Source organism: Falco punctatus, assembly GCF_963210335.1.
Source record: "Falco punctatus genome assembly, chromosome: Z".
In the NCBI taxonomy this organism is placed as follows: Eukaryota; Metazoa; Chordata; class Aves; order Falconiformes; family Falconidae; genus Falco; species Falco punctatus.
The window spans coordinates 74,145,468-74,165,756 of record NC_137586.1 but is presented as its reverse complement, the minus strand read 5'-3'; the positions used below and the strand labels follow the sequence as shown (position 1 = coordinate 74,165,756).

Genomic DNA, 20,289 nt, shown 5'->3' with positions numbered 1-20,289 from the left:
AGTAACCATTTAGTTCCCACAGACTTACATTATTCAAATCTCAAGTTCTTCTGGTGTATAGAAAGTTCTCCAAGAAGGCAAAAAGAGGATTAAGTGTGGGAGTAGCTCAGTAACTACTCATTAGAGATGCGTAGTAGCCATATGTTGCCCATATCAAGTTTTGTTGTGGAGGGAGAGAGAAGTTTTTTTTAATGTTTGCGGCTTTTCTATACATTTTTCTATGTAAGATTGTATTTTTAATGGACTTTTTTTTGCTTACAGATTTAAAGGTTACAACTGACAATGCATTGCAAGACAAACTTTGATTTCTTCTGCAAATTGATCTATGGGTATTTAGTGTATTCAGACAAATTTCATTTGTCTCAGTTTCCCTCTTCATGATATTATCACAGGAGTTTTGAGAGGAATGTTGTGCATGACCAAAACCAATTGCAATGCCTCTTCTGCAACTCAAAAATAGATTTTAATTACAGGATCAGAAAAGTAGTCTAGGTAAAGCACTTACTGGTGCATTGTATGCTTACTGATTGCCTTGTCCAGATTAATTTTGGGGGAATATTCTAGAATGCAAGTTGCCCATGCATTCTTCAGGAGGATAAGCTAATAAACAGATTTAAAACATGCCCAAAATTTTTATTCTGGATCTTAAATATTTACTGTAGGTCCAAGTGGTCGCTTTTATATATAATCATGTTTAGAATCATAAGCATAGAAGGATCACTAAGTGTAAGTAAAAGTTGAATTGTTTTGAGTAAAGATTTTGTTGTTGTTTTAAGTAAAATATATGCTCAGAAATCTGGATTCCTAAGAACTGGAAAAGCTGCTGTTTGAGAAATGTTGTGCTGGATAGATCTGTCATTCAGAGGCCAGCAGAAAAGGACAGTTCATATGCAGTATATTTTAATTTCATGATAACCTGCAAGAAAACACTTGCGTTGTCATTAAGGAGTGTTTTTTTCTATACGAAGAGGAAAAAAACAACCATAAAGGCAGAGTAGGTTATTTCTGAATTTCATCATTTCCAAGATGTAGCTATAATTTCTTAGGTACAAGGTAAATTAGTGATGTCTATAGATGTTCCTACAGTTCTAATACGTATGTTGCGACGGAGGGAAGACACAGTCACTCAATATGAGTGATCAGCAGACTTCGTTTATTGTCCCTTACAGTCACCTTTTATGCCTTGTTATAATTAGCTCATACATATTACAAAAGTTAAGCTCATTATTGGTTAGTTGCCTAAATACCAAGCCCGCCCCTAGTTTCTCTTCTGTAGTTTTCTGTTCCCACCTGCAACATTCTTTTCCCACCAAAATCTTCCTGTTATTGTGTAACAAGAACAGCCAAAGACAGTGTATTTTTGCTTTACTTCAGATAAGCTGAGAGCGATGTGCATTTTTGTCCAGCCAGCTAGACTATGTTTATGTGAACTTTTTCAGCTAGCCAGTTATCCACATACGTAGACATCTCTAAGTGTTTTTCTGCCAGCAATGCTTTGGTTTTTTCAAATATCTCACCATAACACTGATCACAATTAAGCAATAGCTTAGGTTCAAATACATTTTCCCTGTTCCCTAGCTATTGTGCCATCTACAGTGACTTGCTGCCTAAATTTCCGGATTAAAGCAGGAATGATTACATTTAAAGAACAGTTTAATTTTGGAAGTATTTTCATTTGGAAATTTTTTAGTGTTTGGAAATTCTTTAATCCTAGACAGTGCTTTAAAAAAAAAAAATGCTCTAAAAGCCAACAAATACATGTTTCAAATACTTGTGTTTTTGTGGACTGACAAGCAGTATCCCAAGGCCAGTACATACAAAAAGGCATTTTCAGGCACAGACCCTTTATCAGAGATGTACGCTAATCTCCCTAATTTTGGGTCTACATAAAATGAAACAATTGACAAGTCTAGTTGTGTGAGTCTTTTCCTCCAAATTTTTAGGACTCTTGAGAATGTGAACACCTGTCTCCCAGATACTTTCTTTTGCTTTTATAGAGAACTTGCCGTCATCTTCCAGCATAACTCTGATCCCTAATTTTTATTTAGGTCCTATTGACTGACATGTACTGTGTTCATGGTGGGGAGAAGCAGTTAGTAGACAAAATCCCAGTAAAGGTCAATGATTTTGTCATTTAGCTACTGTATTTTTGTGGTGCAATAACAAATGTTCAGTACTAGACAGAATTCAACCTTTAATTACTGTGGCAAGTAGTCTCTTGTTGCCAATCAGTTTCTGGACAGCAGCATTATTGATAGACTTGAAGAGTCTTGTGGGAATATTGTAAACTATTTGAAGATAAACAGGGCTGTCAGCCTTGCAATTAATATTAAAAAAAAAACAAAAACAACAAAAAACAAACAAAAAGCCCCCAAAGCACCAACTAGGTGACCTTCTATTGCCCAAGAAATGTCAATCTTATGTCTTTATTACAATTTATGACAATATAACAAATGTCATCACCCAGGTTCTTTTTCTTTTCTGATTGCCAGTAAATGAATTGAGTTATACCTAACCAAATTTTGAAGGACCAAAGAGCAGACCTCATGCTGTGTTGTAACCAACAAAAGCACCCTCTTTTTGTATGCCAAACATGAATGCATAATGGTATACTGAAATCCAGCTCATCCTGCTGGCTTTGTGTTCGCAGAGTCTAAAAATGCAGTAACTTGAGGTGCTTTCTAATTAAGATAACAACAGTTTCTTTTAACTGGATAAACAGCATGTGAAAGCTGCACTGCCTACAACTCAGGGAGTGAAGGTCAAGGTATTTACTATGAAAGGCTTGGTTATCAGATTCTTCTCTTGCCCATTACAAAGTGTTGATGCAAATATGAGATTCCTAGGTGGCAAGAAACAGTTGGTCTGTAGGGAAAGAAGCTGTGGGAAAAGAACCCCCAGGTGCCTGAAAAGGTAGAGGAGAACTGTTTATAGTGTCTAGTCAACATTTGATTTTGCCTTCTTATAAGATGTGTATGGATTTTTTTTTATTTTCATAGATAATATAGTTTGACAAGTGCCAGTATTTCCCATTTAATGATTATAGGACTTCTAGACTGATCTTGCCTCAAAATACAGCAAAGCTAATGGTAAGAGAGGGATAATACAGTCAGTGGGATTTGGTTTTCTTCCTGTACCTATAAAAGAAACTATAATTCACTGTTGACTTATCTGTTTGTTGTTATTAAGATTTGTGCAGCTGCGATAGGAAGACCAGCACCTCTGTGGATAAGCTTGGGGAGCCTAGCAGAGCAGGAAGCATTAAGCTCATTGCACAATACTTTCTCTTCTGATTTTAGCAGTTATTCTAGGATTAGTCTGTTCATCTATCTGGAGTTAAGAAAGTGACAAGACTTTTTTTTTTAATCCTGTATGAAGTGGGTGCTGTTACTCTTTTTTTCTTTACTTTTCCTTAGTGACTTTCTGCCTCTCTCCTCTTAACTATTGCCTTCCAATCAGCATAGCCCTCAAAACAATGACAGAGCTTGTGTATGATAGCATGGAACAATCAGAAGCAATGACTAGTCAGCAGCCTTCTTCCGTGATATTCCAAGATCCAGCAACATTAAGATGCTGCCCCATAAAGTGATTGACACTAAGTCCTTGTGGTTTACAAATTGGAGCAGACTGTGGTGACATCAGAGTTTCTATCTGAGAAGTTGACATTGCAGCATCTCATACCCACTTATATAGTATTAAGCCTCAACATACCTATGTAGGAATATTATCTCAGTTTCACATTTAAGTGGGGGTGAGAAGTGAAGAGAGGCAGAAAGGGGTTATCTTATCAAAGGTCACAGTGAGTTTGTGGCAAAGCTCAGTTTAGGCTCCTACTCCTATGCTAAAACCCACAGATAGCAGCCCTTTTGCTCTGTAGAACTGCTTTTCTGATTAGCAGCAACTGTCAGCAGGCTTTATCACCTACCATGCTCTAGCTACGAGATGTATATGGCATGCTCTGATGTCTGTTTCATCCAGGGCCTATCCTCCAGGGAAATTGTATAGGAGCATTCAATATTTAAGGTTCAAGTTTAGGTATCTCTCACTAATTCTTTTGCAGAAATTCCGCTTCTTGACTTCATTTGTCAGGAGTTGAGACAGTGTCATAGGGGCATCTAAGAGTACAGACAGAATTGCTGCAAACAGCTTGAGAGGTAGTATTTCCTTTGTAGCAAAAGTCATTACAAGAAGATGCTTTTCTTCCCTAAAAAAAAAAAATAATAAATAAATACTGACGCATTTTCATTAGAAGCTGAAGAGGGTAAGCCAATTTTTCAGTTATTTCTGCTTCACAATTGCTGTGCTTATTCTGGAAATTAAGTGGATAATCAGAAACCAGTTATTAATCTGATTAAATAGGCAAGAGAGGCAGAATTCAGATGGAAGGAACCTTCCATCAGGTTGCAGTTACTCTTTTCATTGACAGCTGGAAAGAAGTGCTTGGTAGCAATATGTCTGAGAATGCAACTGCATTATGAATAGCTGAGTTATCTGTTAACAAGGATGAATTACATTTATTCACTCTGAAGATGTTTGCTGTGTCTTTAAAAATCTGTTTGCTGAAAAAGCCATTAGTATCAAATATTTTGTCTTTATATGTAAGAATATGTAGCATAATCTATGCCAAACATCCTTACAAGACGAATGTGATTTAGATGACATAGTAACATTCACTTTCTGCAAAGGAGACAGAACAAATACAGACAGCTGGGGCAATGTTTAATCCTGCTTGCCTTTCTGATTTTCAATTATCTCCATTTAGACAGCTGCAAGGAAAAAACTGCACAGGAAACTTCCAAGTGTCTCTGGATATATTCAATTGCTTTGACCATCACAACTATTTTCTTTATCATAAAGAAGAGAAATGGAAGCAAATAGTGGTACAGATGCCTTCAGGGTAGTGAGATTTAATTCTGGCAGGGACAAAGAAAACATTCTCATTACAAACTAGGTCCTTCAAATTTGACAGTGGAAAGATTAAAACACTTACCCTGTCAAGAACAGAAAATCTATGTGAATATTATCCTGTATTTTCATTAAACATTTTGCATGAATTACACTAGATTTGTCTAAGCTGTAAGGATCAGCATGTCGGGACACTGATCTGTCTTGCCCTCCTGAATCTTTGTCTTCCTAAATGAATTAGCTGACAACCTGGGCAGGTGACATCAGGGCACAAGTGATCTATGACTCATGTCAGTGGCTGATTCAAACCTGGGTCCAGATCACTGTGCTGGTTTTGGCTTTTGGGAGTCTGTTGTGAACGGAAGAAAGACATAACAATTTAACTAAAAGTTAAATTGAACCTTAGATTACCATTTTCAGATTACAAAGCGAAGTACTGGAACAGATTCCTTAGGAATGCTGTGAATTTTACAACACTGTCACTACGAAAAACAAGTTAGACAAGTATGTCAAGAATCATTTATGTAGAGTTGATCTTGTAGAACAGAAAAACAGAAAAGATGACCTCTCAACATCTTTTATGACTGTGCTTTGAATTTAGATATGGAAGCAACATGTATGTAAAGTAGCCTTTGTGTGTCATTTTAATTATTTGGTTCTGAAGTATGTCTTAAACAGCAACTAATGGGCTGTTTAAGACATCCTAGACTGGAACAAAACAAGGTTTGTTTCAGTCTACATCCTGCATTTTCTTCAACTGATAACACTTCCTTGTTACTTTCTTTAAAGAATGTTTATACTGCTTTTTAAAAAACTTGTTTTCCTTATAAATATAATGATGTATTTCTTCAGGCCTCCTGCCAAAGATACTTTGCTGTTTGCTGTGTGAGGTGTTTGTAATTATGAATAGGTGTTCCTACTACTTTTTATAAAAAAGAACAGTAGAAATTGCACTGATTACTGGGTCTGCAACTCAGTGGGTTGCTAAGGGAGAGAAATTATTTTCCATATCATTTTTAATATGCTGTGCAGAACAATTGCTCTCTGAATCATTCCGTATAAACTACATGCCACCATTGAGAATGAATGCCTCCAATGTCAGTAATATAAGACAGAAATACGTAGTATTGACATCTGTAGCTTGTTACTCCAAAAGCAGGCCTGCTTGTGATCTAACTGGCCGGCGCTGAAGAATCAGGTCACTTTGTGCCCTGGTCAAGATGAGTAAGTGTAGCAGAAGCTGGATAAAAATGTATACATTTAAGCAGGCAGAACAGTAGTTAAAATACACAGGGACAGACCAACTTACATAAATAAAAGTAAATAAAGCTGATCGTTTTATGAAACTGGGCTTTGTTTCTGTTGAAATCAGACACAGATTGGTCTTTGTCGTGGTAGCGCACCAGGAACAGATGGGGCTTGTGTCACTCAGATGCAGTGGTGACGGAAGCCTTGTCTGTGCTAGCACTAAAGGGCACTGACATAACACCAATGCAGCCAGTGAGCAAACCTCCGTCAGGAGGGTCCCTGCTGGTCCCTGGTGCACATCAAACGCGCCTGGATCCATCTTGCTGTTGGGCTGCCCCCCATTCATCTCCTTGCCACTTCCCTACTGGAGTCACTGGGCGATGGCAGCTGCAAACACCCCCCTTAGGCCGCGCTCTGAAGTTCAGGCTGGCAGTGCTGCAGGACTACCAGGAGCTGTCGGAGGGTCACCGTCCCCTGCAGCAGGAGCCTCGCCAGGCAGCACTGCCGGTACCGGTGACAGCACACCTGTGGGCTTCGCCGGCACCGCGGCCGAGGCCTGCACCGAGGAAGCGTCGCTCAGCGGCAACCCCGAGGGCCTGTGTACCGCGATCGGTGCCGACCCCGCCGAGCGGGGGGCAGCCCCCCCCCCCCCGGCCCCTGCTCTCCGCGCCCCAGCCAGCGGTGCGGGCCGGGCCAGGGGGACCCCCCCCCGACGGCGGTCAGGGAGCGCACAAGCGGGCGTAGCCGCCTTCCCCAGGGATGGCAGATAACCCTTCCCGCCACATCTCCCTGCCCCGGGCCCCGGGCCGGCCGCTACCGACCGCAGCAGCCCTTATCGGCTCTGCCACCCGCCCGGCCGCGGCGGAGGCGGTGTCCTGGGGAAGGAAAGGGGCAGTGCCAGGGAAGATGTAAGAAACCGAAAAGGGAAGAAAAGCGAGGGTTTTAGGGCGAGGGATCTTCGGCCGAGGGAGGAAAGAGGCCTCGCTGAGGGCAAAGCCGGGGGGGGCCGCGGGCGCGGCGGCGGCGATAAGGGCTGCCACCGGGTGCCCCCGCCCCGCCGGGAAGCAGGCGCTAGGGGCAGCGCGACGCCCTCGGCCCGGGGACCGCGGCCTCCCGCCCTCCCCTCGGGCCGCCCTCCCCTCTCCTGGCCGCGGGGAGGATGCGGAGGCAGCGGGGTCACACAGCACCTAGGGGCGCGGAGGCGGCGGCGGGGACATGAGTCCGGGGGGCGACCGGGCGCTGGGGCCGCTCTTGCTGCTGCTGCTGGCGCTGCCGCAGTGCGCGGGGCGGTGGCGGGGTAAGTGCGGCCGCTCCCCGGGCCCCCGGCCGCACCCGGCGCCGGTCGCTGCGGGCCGCGGCTGGGCCGTGAGGGCGGCGCCCCTCGGGCGAGGCGGAGAAGGCGCGAAGGGGACGGCGGCGGCGGGACGAGGGGGGCGGCGGCGGGAGGAGCGCGGCCCGGCGGTAGGCGCCTGACCTGCCGGCACGGCGGCAGCCGGGCGTTGGCGGTGAAGTGGAGGCGGTGGCGGGCCGTGGTGGGCGTCTGCCCGGGGAGTGGTGAGGGCCGTGGCGGCAGCGACCCCCGCACCTGCTGGGCGAGAGGGCCTGGCCGGGGCGGGAGCCGCGTCTGAGGGAGGGCCTGGCTGGTAGGGCTGGAACCGTGTGGTGACTTCGGTGCCAGAGTGAAAAATGTTATGGTACTAAGGGTAAGTAAGTCGTAAAGTTTCATCCGTAGTGGTCGGGGCTGGGGGGGGGGGGGGCGTGGTGACGACGATGACACGAGCCGTGTGTTATCTCCCGGAGCAGCAATCTGAGGAGGACACTCCCATGCCTTATCAGAAGATTGAGGTATCATGAGGAAGTTCTTACTGTGGCTGCGCGTGAATTTATTTTTCTGATCTAGGTTGGCTGCCGTTGCATGCTGACAGTTGCCTTCTGTCCCTGTTAGGAGCACACGCTAAAGCATATAAAAGCATTGAGAGTTAGATGTAGGAATCAATGATGCTTCCCACAAGTCTGAAGGCACTCGGAAATGCCCTGTGAAGTAGAACTGAAATGCTGCATGTGGAAGAGCAGTTTTATCACAGTGATAAATTTGGTGCGTAAAAAAAGCTGGCTGGAGTGTTTAGCTGTCCTCTCCTTCCAGTTACAGTTATGTATGTACACACTGTGTAAAGTTAGGCACAGTTTTGTCAAAAGCTGCTATATATGCAGTGACATTTGTATTCCGTAAGAACTGCACCATCTTTATCAGTCTTTGCTGTCTTAGAAGAGTAAAAATTTCCATACAGCTATGTGCGGCCTCATGAGACAACATCAGCATGTGCAGTATTAGTTTGATCTTTTAAAATGTAAAAAGAGTGTAAGCATATCCATGCTTTGTCTACATTCAAGCCATCCATTCTGAGGTTTATAATTTGGAAAGTCAGTGCATGTATGAAGATAACAAAAAGAGCTTTCAAAAAATGGAGAGAAATGCATGTAACACACTAAAAGTATGAATACAAATGAGAGAAGCTCATATTTTATTAGTCTCATGTATATTTATAGCCCTATTGAATTACAATAAATTGGGTTGTATATGATGTGCTGCTAAACTACTTCTAATATAAAATGATTTCTAAAATGACTTTATTATAAGTGAAGTCACTGAGACCGTAAGGTCGTTGTAGTGCCAGGGTGAAAAGTCTTATGTTAACTGAGGAGAAATTACTTTCACTGACTTTAAGTCATTTTCCTCCTGGAAGCATTTGCAACATCATTTTTACGAATAGCATTTATACCATATGCATGTTGATGATACAAAATACAAGTAGATGGATAAATAGCCCAAATGTCTATGCGTAAGTAATAGAAACAATAGAATAAATGAGGAAACAAAGACAAAAGGGAAAGAAAAGGAATATGGAGAAAAGATCAATGTTGGATGAAGCTGTTTATTATATGTCTCATAAGCCTTCCTAACTGCTGAGAAGCTGATTTGCTTGTTGTCAGAGACTAGACGGTTGGAGACAACTGGTGTAGTTATTTTGTTTAATCCTTTCTGTTTATTTTTTATCTTTGGTCTCTGAATACTACGGCTGTGGTTTTCTTGCAAATTTGAAAACAGGGTGGGAGGAGATAGCATTTTATTCTATGTCTTTTAATCTGGATGTTATCCTCCATTCCTTGCCAGTTACCCATACCAGACCACCATTATGGTCCGCTTTAAAACAGAACAAAAAAAAGTAATTGAGTCTTTCTGTTCTTAAAGCAGTTGTGAACAGATCCATTCCAGATGTCTGTGCGACTTGCCACATTCATGCTACATGTCATCAAATTGAAGGAAAAAGTGTCTGCATCTGTAATTATGGATTTGTAGGCAATGGAAGAACCCATTGTCAAGGTAGGCTGCCTGTTCATAAAATGGCAAGAAAGTACATTCCTGAAACGTTCTTTCTTGAGTAATATTATTGAATTTTTCAAAATATGGTAAAAGCTTTCTTATTTCCTGGCAGAATTTCCAAAACAGATAATAGGTGTGGATTGTTTTCTCCATGCACTGCCCCCTCCCCTCCTGCCCAGCTATCCATGAGCTGTACTTTACTTGTACTTGATGTAAATATAATTTTGTACTTAGTTGCTTAACTACTTTATTCAGTTTCTGCTATATAGTGAAGGATTTAAATTAATTTTGTCTTAGAAAATGTAGGGGTTTACCAAACATTTACTTTTAAAACATAAAGTATTGGAATGGTTTATTTAATATTTTTTATCCTAGCTTCAGGAATAGAAACTAAATATGATGGGCTTCACTTTATTATTCTTTTCAAGCTATGCTTCATTGAACTGAAAACTAGATAATAAAACTGACAAAAGTAGCACATTTTTACTATTTTTTCTAGTTCTGGGTAACTAAAAATTAATTTCAGAAGCTGAAGATCTGTTCTTAACAGCGTGCATATATACACAGATATGTTAGGTGTAAGTGTCTGTTACACGAAAAGTGTTGTTCAGCATTGTTTTACTACTGTAGCTGATAAGTCCTTTTAATCCTCTCTCATACATGACAAATCAGTATGTAAATCAAAGGATGATGTCAAATGCTGTGTCTGAGTGTAGGTAACAGCTTACCACTGCTTAAAGGCGAAGGCTTTCCACCTCTTATCTCTTCCACTCCATCTCTTCCTCTTCTTTCACAAGCCCTGGCACCCACTGGGCCCTGCACAGAATTCAGTTTTCTCATTATTGTGGGAGAAGGCAAGCTGTATATTTTGCCATGTTAATTCTCTGCCAGTTGGGTAAGGTCAGCATAAGCTTCATCAAGTGCTGCAGCCAGTGTATGCCACAAGGGAGAGCAGAGCCCTCTGGTTTCAACAGCTCATAGGTAACTCAGGCTGTGTCATGAAACTTTATTCACAGTTTCATCCAGAGACAACCACCTCTGTTGGTGTAAATACTCCAAATTAGTAGCAGTGTATACATCCCAAATAACTTAGACAAAGTCAGGAGAAGTCAGATTTCACAGGAATGAGTGAGGAGGGAAGGATACTCTACTCTTCTTAAGCTCTTTCTGCTGTTTTAAATGTGCTGACAGATAAAGATGAATGCCAGATTGGAGCCAGCAAGATCTGTGGAAATCATACATTGTGTCATAATACACACGGAAGTTTTTACTGTGTTTGCCTTGATGGATACCGAGCCTCCAACAACAACAAGACATTTATTCCCAATGATGGCACTAACTGTACAGGTAGACATCGTGAAGGATCTTGAGCACCAGGAATCCAGAACTTAGTACTGCACAAATCTGTTTTTCCCTGTCACTTTATAACTTGCTTTCCGAAACTGTATCAGAGCACTTCTTGTGGGGGATGCAGACAGTGATTTGACATCTAGTTTCTAACAGCCATGAATTAGTTCCATTTTGCATTCTTTGCTGTGTTACAAATTAATGCTTCACAGTCACATTCAAGTGATAATCTTTCCAGAAGAAGCAGCTAGATTAGAGAAAAGAAGATGACCCCTATCTTTCCCCCAGAATGTCATACATATGTTTAGTGTAGAATTAGCCAGCTCCTTGTTATGGTGGTAAACTGTTGCAGCTGATTAAGATACTTGCAGACAGGAAGTTTTTCTGGGGTTGTTGTAGCAGGAGGTAACACTGGAAACTACTTGGCAGGTAAAACAGAAACAGTTGAAAAGATAGCTTGCTACAAAACTGAGAGTCTCCTCCTTCCAGATGCTTGGACACCAGGCAATGATAAGCTCCTTTGTTTCCTAGAAAAGCCATCACAAGCTACATAGAACCCATTATGGAATGTTGTATTTGTTTTAAGCTTGGGTCCTAGATTAACTAATTAAAAAAAAACAAACCCCAAATTATTACTAAGTGTGTATATATTTCTCTGAATTTTTAGATATAGATGAATGTGAGGAGTCTGGGCTCTGTGGTCCCAATGCAAGCTGCATGAATACTGAAGGAAGCTACAAGTGTTACTGCAATGATGGTTATAAATTAGAAAATGGAGAGCATTCTTTTCATCCAGATGAAAATATAGTTTCATGCAAAGGTGAGAGTCTTTGGATGCTGGTTTTGCTATCAGATAAAATCAGGTCTTATGTGATATAATAGTACCTGCTCTGACCTGTGCTTTTAAGCCTGCATGGCAGAAGCCCTCTCTGTGGACTTTGCTGCTGTATGAGTTTTTATTTCTTGGGTTCAGTTTGTTCCAGTGGTGTGTGGATGGTAGAGTCGACACCAGGTATGATTTCTACAGGCTCTCAGCAGTGGTTCAGGTGTGTAGGGTCAGAGAAGCTTAATAATGCTCTGCAGGTAATGTAGTTAGTTTCTGAATAGGAAGAAAGTGTGGTATAATCAATTTGCTTATATATTCACAGTGCATGAAGGGGAAGGGCAGGGAGGATAAACAGCTGGTAAGAGAGGTCATAGGAATGAAACAAGTCTAGTGGAAAGGAATAATAAAATAATAGTTTAGCTATTTATTACATACTGTGGCACCTGCATAAATAAACTTTTCTGTTTATCTTGCCATAACAACCAAAAAATTTCAGTTTGAATCTGTTCCTCCTTTCTTCTTAGTGTAGATTCTCACAGACGCAAAGCGCCAGCAGTGTAAGCTGTAGTTGTCTAGAGTATGTAATGAACCCAGGCATCCCAGGTGGAAAGAACTGCCTTGATTATGTCCAGCTCTCGTTTCTGAATTATTGCAAGGACCATCAGTAAAGCTCACTGCCTGTGGTCCATCCAGTTTTCCCAGCTGGAGTGCTCTGCTTCATTTTGCCAGAATCACTGATAATCCTGCTTATCTCACAGTCTGTGTCCCTTGCAGAGCTGGACAAAGGAGCTGAAGGTGTGTAGCTTTTGTATGCAGACTGGTTCAGTGCAATGAAGGAATTGAGGACCACATTTCATTTCAGTGTATCCACAGTGCTTCACCTTTTCCATGCGCAGGGAAATAAGGCTGTGCATTGGGGCCTGAAATTTTCCTCTGGTGTTGAGGTACCATTCAGTCATTGATGTGACGAGACTGGCACATGTAAAGCACCATCACATTGCAGTGTCTTCTCTTTGTTGTTGTGAATGGCTCCAGCTGTATGTTAGTAAAGATGTAGATCCAGTACCTGGATCCCTGTGCTCCTTCAACTGTGGCCAGTACAACTCTTCAACTCTAATAGTCTACCTTTTTGGCGACCCCTCAGATTCATCAGATTTGGTGTAGTTTATGACGTGACCATCTCCAGTTTAGCCCATTTTAAAGTGGTTTTTTGTTGTGATTATTGTACTGTGAGTTCTTTTGACCCAGTCTCTTTGCAGAAATTGGATGTGGTTCGCCTCCTGAAATGAAGCATGGCTACATTGTAGGGAACTACAGCTTGCTACCAGGAAGTGCAGTTCATTATGAATGTAAAGAAGGGTTTTACAGCAACGAGGGAAAGTTCTCATATTGCACTGCAAACGAAACTTGGGAACCTGCCACTTTAAGCTGTAAAGGTGAGAAGAGTCTTAAATCTTTTTTAAATTCTTTAAGGGAGTTTATGCATAAGGAAGTGTGTTTGTGAGACAGTCGACTTTCCTCAGTCTGAAGGGTAATTTTCAAGATCTGGCTATTTGAAAAAAAAAAAAAAAAAAAAAAAAAATAAGGAGAAGAAAAGAAAGATGATAAAATTGTGCCACCTCTTCTTGTTAGTGTAGTGTCATTTTTGATGCTGATTCTTGTGTTTTTATAGATATTGCAATGTGTCCTTCTGCCTGTGAACCAAGGCCTAGAAAACTAGATTTCTGTAGCCTTTCGTGGGAAAAGCTACTGAGTTGGAAGGCATCAGTGACCTTTCATGAAAAGGAACAAATTTTCTGACAGCTTGTGAAGTTTTTTTCCAGGGGTTGACAGTAAAGAGAAGTGTCATACCACCCCTCATCTCTGGATAGCCTTTGTGATTTTAAAAGCATTTGCATGACCACATTTCCCACGACCATCTTTGAAACTTCCACTTGCTTTGGTGTTCCAATTGCCCATTCTGTTGAAGTATTGCTGCTTACAAGTGCAGGATTATCTGTTCCTCTGAGTATTTAGAAAGTCTATACATTAGTTAAATGACACTTGAAGTGCTAGCTAAGAGAAGCTACAGCGTATAACAATTGTAGGGGAGAGAATTGTCATTATCACTTAGGGAGGAGAGTTCCTTCTCTCAAAATACAAAAGCCCTCTTGGTTTCTAAAACTTTCCCATTTTCTAACTAACACACAGACACACACACACACAAAAGTGGATAGAAATGTGAGGTTTGTATGTGTGTCTATGGGAAGTGAATACATTAGAATAAAGATGCTAAATCACTGTGGCTGAGAGAAGTGAATTATTAAATATCACCAGAAAATTCATAAGAAGGAAAAGATAAAACAATACAAAATTACTGACATAAAAAATAAAACAGTTGAAATGCCAGTTTTCTCAAAAAATAAATAAAGGACAAGGAATCTGAAAACAAAAATGAAGTGCCCAAAATCTCAAGAGGTCTGTAAAGAAAGCTTGTGGGATGCAGTCCTTATGAGTTGTTGGTACATTTGTTTTATATTAATATTCTTTAGTGATTGCTTTTTCATGTAGTTTTTTATATCTACAATCAAACAGTAGGCCAGGTCAGAGTTTCTGAACACATCTGTCATGGTTAATTGAAATAAAATACATCAACCACCAAGAAACAGCCCATGAATCTGAAATGACAAACCTATTTCCTCTTGGTGTTGCAATCTTTTTTCCTGGACCTCAGTTAGGACTTCTCTTTTTGTAAAACCATCAAGTTTGATTTTTTTTCTTTTTAATAGTGGTAAAGGCACCTTTAAATAGTTCTTTAAATTCCGAGAATTTTCTTGTTAATTATTTATTGCTAATTTAATAATTTCTTCTGGCCAGGTGTAATGTCTTCTTTTTCAGAAAAAGCAGTGTTTGTCTTTTGTCTTCCTTCTTATTGTGATATAGGAGTTTTGTTTATATAGTCATGATGAAACTGGCCATTGAAGGTAGGTCAGACTCGGTAAGGTGTGGGACCTAACATCAAGGTACTGTAAGTGGAGCAGATCTGCTTGTTTTATTTAAATGTAAGTGTATGGATGTAACATGTCTGTGAAAAGTATAGCTTCCCTGGAATATTAATAAAAAAATTGTCTTCAGATGAAGTAAACTGTTGAATGTGATGTTGTGTCATGCTAACGTGAGTGCCTTTTAGGTGGCTTAGAAAATACCTTAGAAAAAGGACATCTTGTCAAACAAATTGCTTTTTGGTACTACTTGCTTTGTTTTATGCATTTGTAATTGACAACTTGGCATGTTTGTGAATAGAGCAACTATTACAATATGTTTTGAACATCATGTAGACTCTGGCTTTAACAGGAAGCTTATTGTATGTTGTAACCTTTTCTATGGTTTTGCCTTTCTTTGGTCCTTGTGCACTTAGAATTTTACTTCCTGAAGGCAGTTTCTTCTTGTCTGTCTCCCTCTGACTGTTGCTTACTTCAAATGATACAGAACCAGCTTGCCACTTGTAATCAGGTTTGTAAAAGCAGGAGAATCTTAAAGATTAAAGAAAAAAAACCAAACAAAAAAACAAAACCAGGCCATTTTCTCTATATTAGCAGCCAGGCTGAGGAAGGAGTCACAGATTTAGCATGTCATTCTGAGAGAAAGACAGAGAAGTCATTGTGTTTGGAAGCAGCTCTGGAGTAGCTACAGCATGCTTAGTTACATTGGGGGTGTTGCAGAGGACATGAGGGAGTGAGTGTTGGGTTACTGCAGGAAAAGAGGCTTAGTTGATAACAACAAAAGAAATACTTGCTGAGTGCAGTTGTCATTACTTATGCTGCTTGACTAACAGATTATCTTCCTCTTTATACCTCTCCCTAGGTGTGGATTGTGGGGTTCCACCTTCTGTTTTAAATGCACATCCAGTATTTGTAACTGGGACCACATATGGAAGTGAAGTTACTTATAGTTGTGTCGATGGTTACTTTGTTGCAAGCGGCAATCAGACTGCAGTCTGCAATGCCGAAGGACAGTGGGATGGCACTGATTTGGTGTGCAAAGGTAAATGAAATTTGCCTTCAAATTTATTTGGCATAGATACTGTTACAACCACCATAATAAATCCCAGACATCAGTTAGAGACATCCTCTTTGGGCACTCAGATTATACAGTCTTCTAGCATATGAAGTTCAGTCACAAAATAAAAGTGGTATATTAAACAGGGTATTTTTTTAATCTGTGCTGCTAATGAAGTTGCAATAAGTTATTAAATGTTAACATGTAAGACCAAAATCCCAGTGCATGTCAAGCATTGGGATTATCATGAAATGAAAATTCAACCTGAATTCCTGCCATTTTTCTATGTCAATATCTATGCTGTGGTTGAAGCCACTGCTCCAAAATTGAACCGCTATTAGCAGTTAGTGTCCCCTTAAAATTCCCATATTTGACCAGTTCCCATTTGCAAACTATGACTGCTCAAGCATGCTATTGTTATTTGACATGACTCATAAATCCCTTATGTTACTGCGATTTGGAAGAGTGCAGCCTAACAAGTTCCTTGACAAAGGGAAAAACTCAGAAAAGAAGAAGAAAAAAAAGGTATATCTAAAAAAGAACTATTTTTCCCACCAAAATGTATAGTCTATTGTTACTCTGAACTCATTAATTAATGAATGTGACCTCAGGATAATTACAGTCTTCAGTCAGTTTTTACATTGGCATAACTTCATTTTTCCATTTATTGGGTGATAAATACCTTTTCAGTTTAATCCAGCAGGGTAGAGTCTTCTGTTCATTGCAATCAAACATAGTAATTTTTTTGAATATGCAATTTATATGTTACAACAACTCTCTACTTTTAGAATTTTATTTAATATTCTTATTCTGTGTCACCAGTCTAAACAGAAGGTTCAATATGTTGCACAGAAACATACTTCTGCATTTATGCTTTTCAGTCTGATTACAGGATGGCTGTGGACAGATAGCTGGAGTTAAGCAGCAGTAATTTTTGTGTCTCATCACACACTGTCCTTCTATAAACTAAGCATATTCTTTGCATGTGCATTAGTTATTCTGAATATTGTTCTGACAATTTACGGTAGGTACATACATTCATACACACTGGGATATGAAAAGGAATGTAATCGTGATGGTGGATGTATTGGCCATTGCAATATCTGTTTAACTTTTCTTTGAAAGGCTGTACAGATCTTGATTCTATAAACTTTGTTTTTCACTTCTTTGTTTTCCTTTGTATGAGTAGAATTTCAGAATCACTTATTTATTAAACAGTTTTAAAAGCACTTGTTTTCTGCATATAAGCTTTAGTAAAAGTCAGATTTTAATTCTTACATTGTTTACTTCTTGCAAGTAAAGTGATGCAGAATCTTTTATTGGGGTCTGGTGTTCATTGTGGATTTGAAAGGGAATTTTAACCCTAGTAATATTCTATTGATTTGTCTTCACTCTCTATTCTTTTTTGTTCCATAAATTTATCATGGAAACATCTGAGCAAATGAATTAATTTATAAGTGCTTTAGCCCAGCTTTCTAATTATCTCTAAAGTGGTCTGAATAATCCATCAAATTTTCCCCCAGAAGTGCTCTTTGTGCTTGCCTGTTCCAGCTTCTTTTTTTTTTTTTTTCTTAAATCCACCGGCAAAGGAACATAACCTTCTTGATGCTGTTCTTTTACATCACTCCTTGGACCATGTGTTGTTTTTCAGATCTATTGTTCCTAATCATAGGTAAAATAAAGGAATAAACAGCATGTGGAGGATAAGACAGTGTTGCAGGGAGATAGATCCATTTGTAAAAATTTGCTTAGAGATCCTTGTTCTCCATTTCTAAACAGGATGCTTTTTTTGTTTTATTTTTTATGGTTCATCTTGAAGGGTAAGTGTTCCATCTTGCTAGAAAGTCTCCAGTCACAGAATTCTGGGTTCTAAAGGGCTGACCTGACTTCTGGAAATCCCTGGGAAGTGAAAAAATGGTGAACAGAATAGAAAATTGCTGGAACAGTTAATCTCTCTTCTTAAACAGGTTGATATGCCTTACTTGTTTTAATTTTCAGGTTTTGATACACTGTTTTTCTGTTCCAGAAATAGACTGTGGCAAACCTTTGCTGATTCCACACACAGAAATGACCTGGGACAACTCTACCACTCTGTGGAGCAGAGTGTACTATCAGTGTAAAGACGGATATTATTCTAATGGAGACAGGAATTTTTCAGAATGCACAACAGATCAGTCATGGGAGAATATTACGTACATATGCAAAGGTAAATATTACTGTAGGAGTTGCCGTGGGATTTGCTATTTATATAGTTTCTCATTCTTGTTCTGAAGGTAGGAACAGGAGGAAGGATGAAGGCAAGAAACCCATTTCTGATTTATGATGTAGGGAATGTGGTAGTACTTTGGATGGAAAGGTTGTGGAAGAGAATTTTAACTGGGCAACAGTTTCTGGTGGATGACACAGATCTTTCTGTTAGCTGTCTAGCTTTTTATTTCAAACAGAAAGGGTCTAATGCAACTGGAGTTTTATTGCTGCACTGAGAACCTTCAGCTTTAAAAGCCAGGAGAATGTCACTAGATGAACACAAGGCATTTAACACTGTTTTTTTGTAGCACTAATAAAGTGCCCTGTGATGAATATAGGGCAATGGAATCCAGAACTTGGGTCCTTTTTTGTTGTTTTTTTTCCTCCTCTCATAATGCCCAAGGTAAACTTTGTTCATGGTTGCCTTTCTAACCTAGATACAGTTGTCTGAATTTCAGTCCAAAATGATTTTCTGTAAAAGAATTGGGCCCTGAGAAGGGAGATACGTAACAAAGATGTCATAATGTGGGCTTGGAAACAGGATGTACTGACATTTTAATAGTAATAGCAAAAAAATAGCAGGTTTTAGATTATGGCTGTTGTGTTCCTTAGTGTTGTTCTGTGTCCTCAGAAAGACGTATCACAAGATAGCTCTACAACTGTCCATCTCTTGTTCTCAAGCCTTGGAACATCCACATGTTACTCAGAAGGACTTGCAGCATGTCTTTGACTGGTACTGCTTCACAGACCAAGCATTTACACAGAGTTGCCACTTGATGCCTCTCTTGCCTCACTTCATGTCTTGAGCATTCACTGCAAGTATAAACCTGTGATGTCAAATAAAACGAGCGTACAGAAAAGCAGTTCTGTCACTTTTTATAGTGCCCTACTAAAAATGGAACTGCTGTTGTTAGAAGTAAAGGTTCTTATTTGATTCAGGCAATTTGCATAGCAGCACTGCTGAATTGGTTTTGAAGTCAGCATTGTGTAGAGTAGCTAGTTAATCAGGTGTGTCAGTCTTTGCAATGCCAAGAGTTCTGTCCTGAGCACTCTGAAACTTTGAAGGGCTTGAACCTGCAGACTGCATTCACAGCATTACTATGGATTTCAGCAAGAGCTTTGCCAGAGGCAAAAATGTAGACTCCAGTGTTGGATCAGAGGGCCAAAAAAGTCAGTTGCAGTCAAGTAGAATGGAAAAAAGCTTTTAAAAAATAACCTGACCAGTCCAGGGTTCTTTGGGAGGGGAAAAAAAAATCATGAAAAGGAAACTTGTCCAGAGGTCCTCAGCTTCTTAGCTTCTCCTTACTAGAGCTAAATGGCTTTGAAATAAAATTCGTGTTTCAGTAATGATGCATTTCAGATGTATATGATCTTAAGTGTGTGTGTAATTAATCAGTAATTCCCATTAAAATGAGAGAAAACCATGTACCATTCCAAAATAACTTATGATAGAAGTCAGAAAACCATTTGACTTTTTCTACTGCCTGATAAACATCATTAGAAGTGAGAAATTCCCCTAAGCATGTCCCCCTTGGCAAATAATCACTTCTTCATTTTTTAAGAAGTGATTGCTATGGAATGCCCTTTATTTGTGTTGTCTGTTGCACTGTCTGTTCGGTTATATAGTAAATGGTTTTGTGTGTGTGATATATATAAAAGTATATTTAATTGTAGATGTTTTAAATATGGAAAAAATTGCTTAACAAAATTAATATTACTGAGAGGTGCTGATTCGATTAAGCCACCAGCAGTGAAGTCTGATGATAGTCAGCTGGATTACAGTCTTCCTTTCCCAACCCTTGATGTGTGTATAATGCAAAAATATATATATATGTCTAAATTCAAGTGACTAAGGTGCAGAGAACATACCAGCAATTAAATACGTGCTGTCCAGTATGCTCAACATGTAAGTCTGGACGTCCTGTACAACTTGTCCTGGAAGAACAACTTTTTCCCCTACTGGGCAGAAATGCATCATTTCATTTATTTTTTTATTGCAGAATTGCAGAATTTATTGCAGAATTTATTGCAGAAATGGTGTGCTGTTATTCCAGGCATACATTGCACCTGGTGGGATTTCGTAGGAAATCTGGGAAGTCTATTTTCAGAATGGAAAAATATCCCCTGGGGGGAATAATATCGCTGTTTGTTACAGGGGAGGGCTTTGGCTATAAAGTGCTATAGCATTCAGTGGTGGAATACAAAACCATTTGAAACAAGCTTGATTTTCCCATTTTCAATTTCAGTGGTGAAATTGTCAACTTAAACTTTTTCGGTAGTAATATTTATCTTACTG

The 20,289-nt window shown here is 40.0% G+C and overlaps 1 protein-coding gene across 21 annotated transcripts in view; it reads left to right on the top strand.

The window, feature by feature from the left end:
* Positions 1-1,836: 1,836 nt before the first annotated feature.
* The window catches only part of SUSD1 (sushi domain containing 1), a 57,453-nt gene continuing 39,000 nt past the window's right edge, over positions 1,837-20,289 (top strand). For 10 of the 21 annotated variants that reach the window (XR_013924714.1, XR_013924715.1, XM_080370996.1 and 7 more), the window contains exons 1-7: positions 1,837-7,450; positions 9,404-9,535; positions 10,727-10,882; positions 11,550-11,702; positions 12,968-13,144; positions 15,552-15,731; positions 17,773-17,952. Coding sequence is in view for 19 of the 21 variants with exons in the window: in XM_080370996.1 (XP_080227122.1) it covers positions 7,369-7,450; positions 9,404-9,535; positions 10,727-10,882; positions 11,550-11,702; positions 12,968-13,144; positions 15,552-15,731; positions 17,773-17,952 (1,060 nt within the window). In the remaining 2 variants the exon portion in view is untranslated. The other 11 variants (XM_080370998.1, XM_080371005.1, XM_080371004.1 and 8 more) reach the window with 11 other exon arrangements.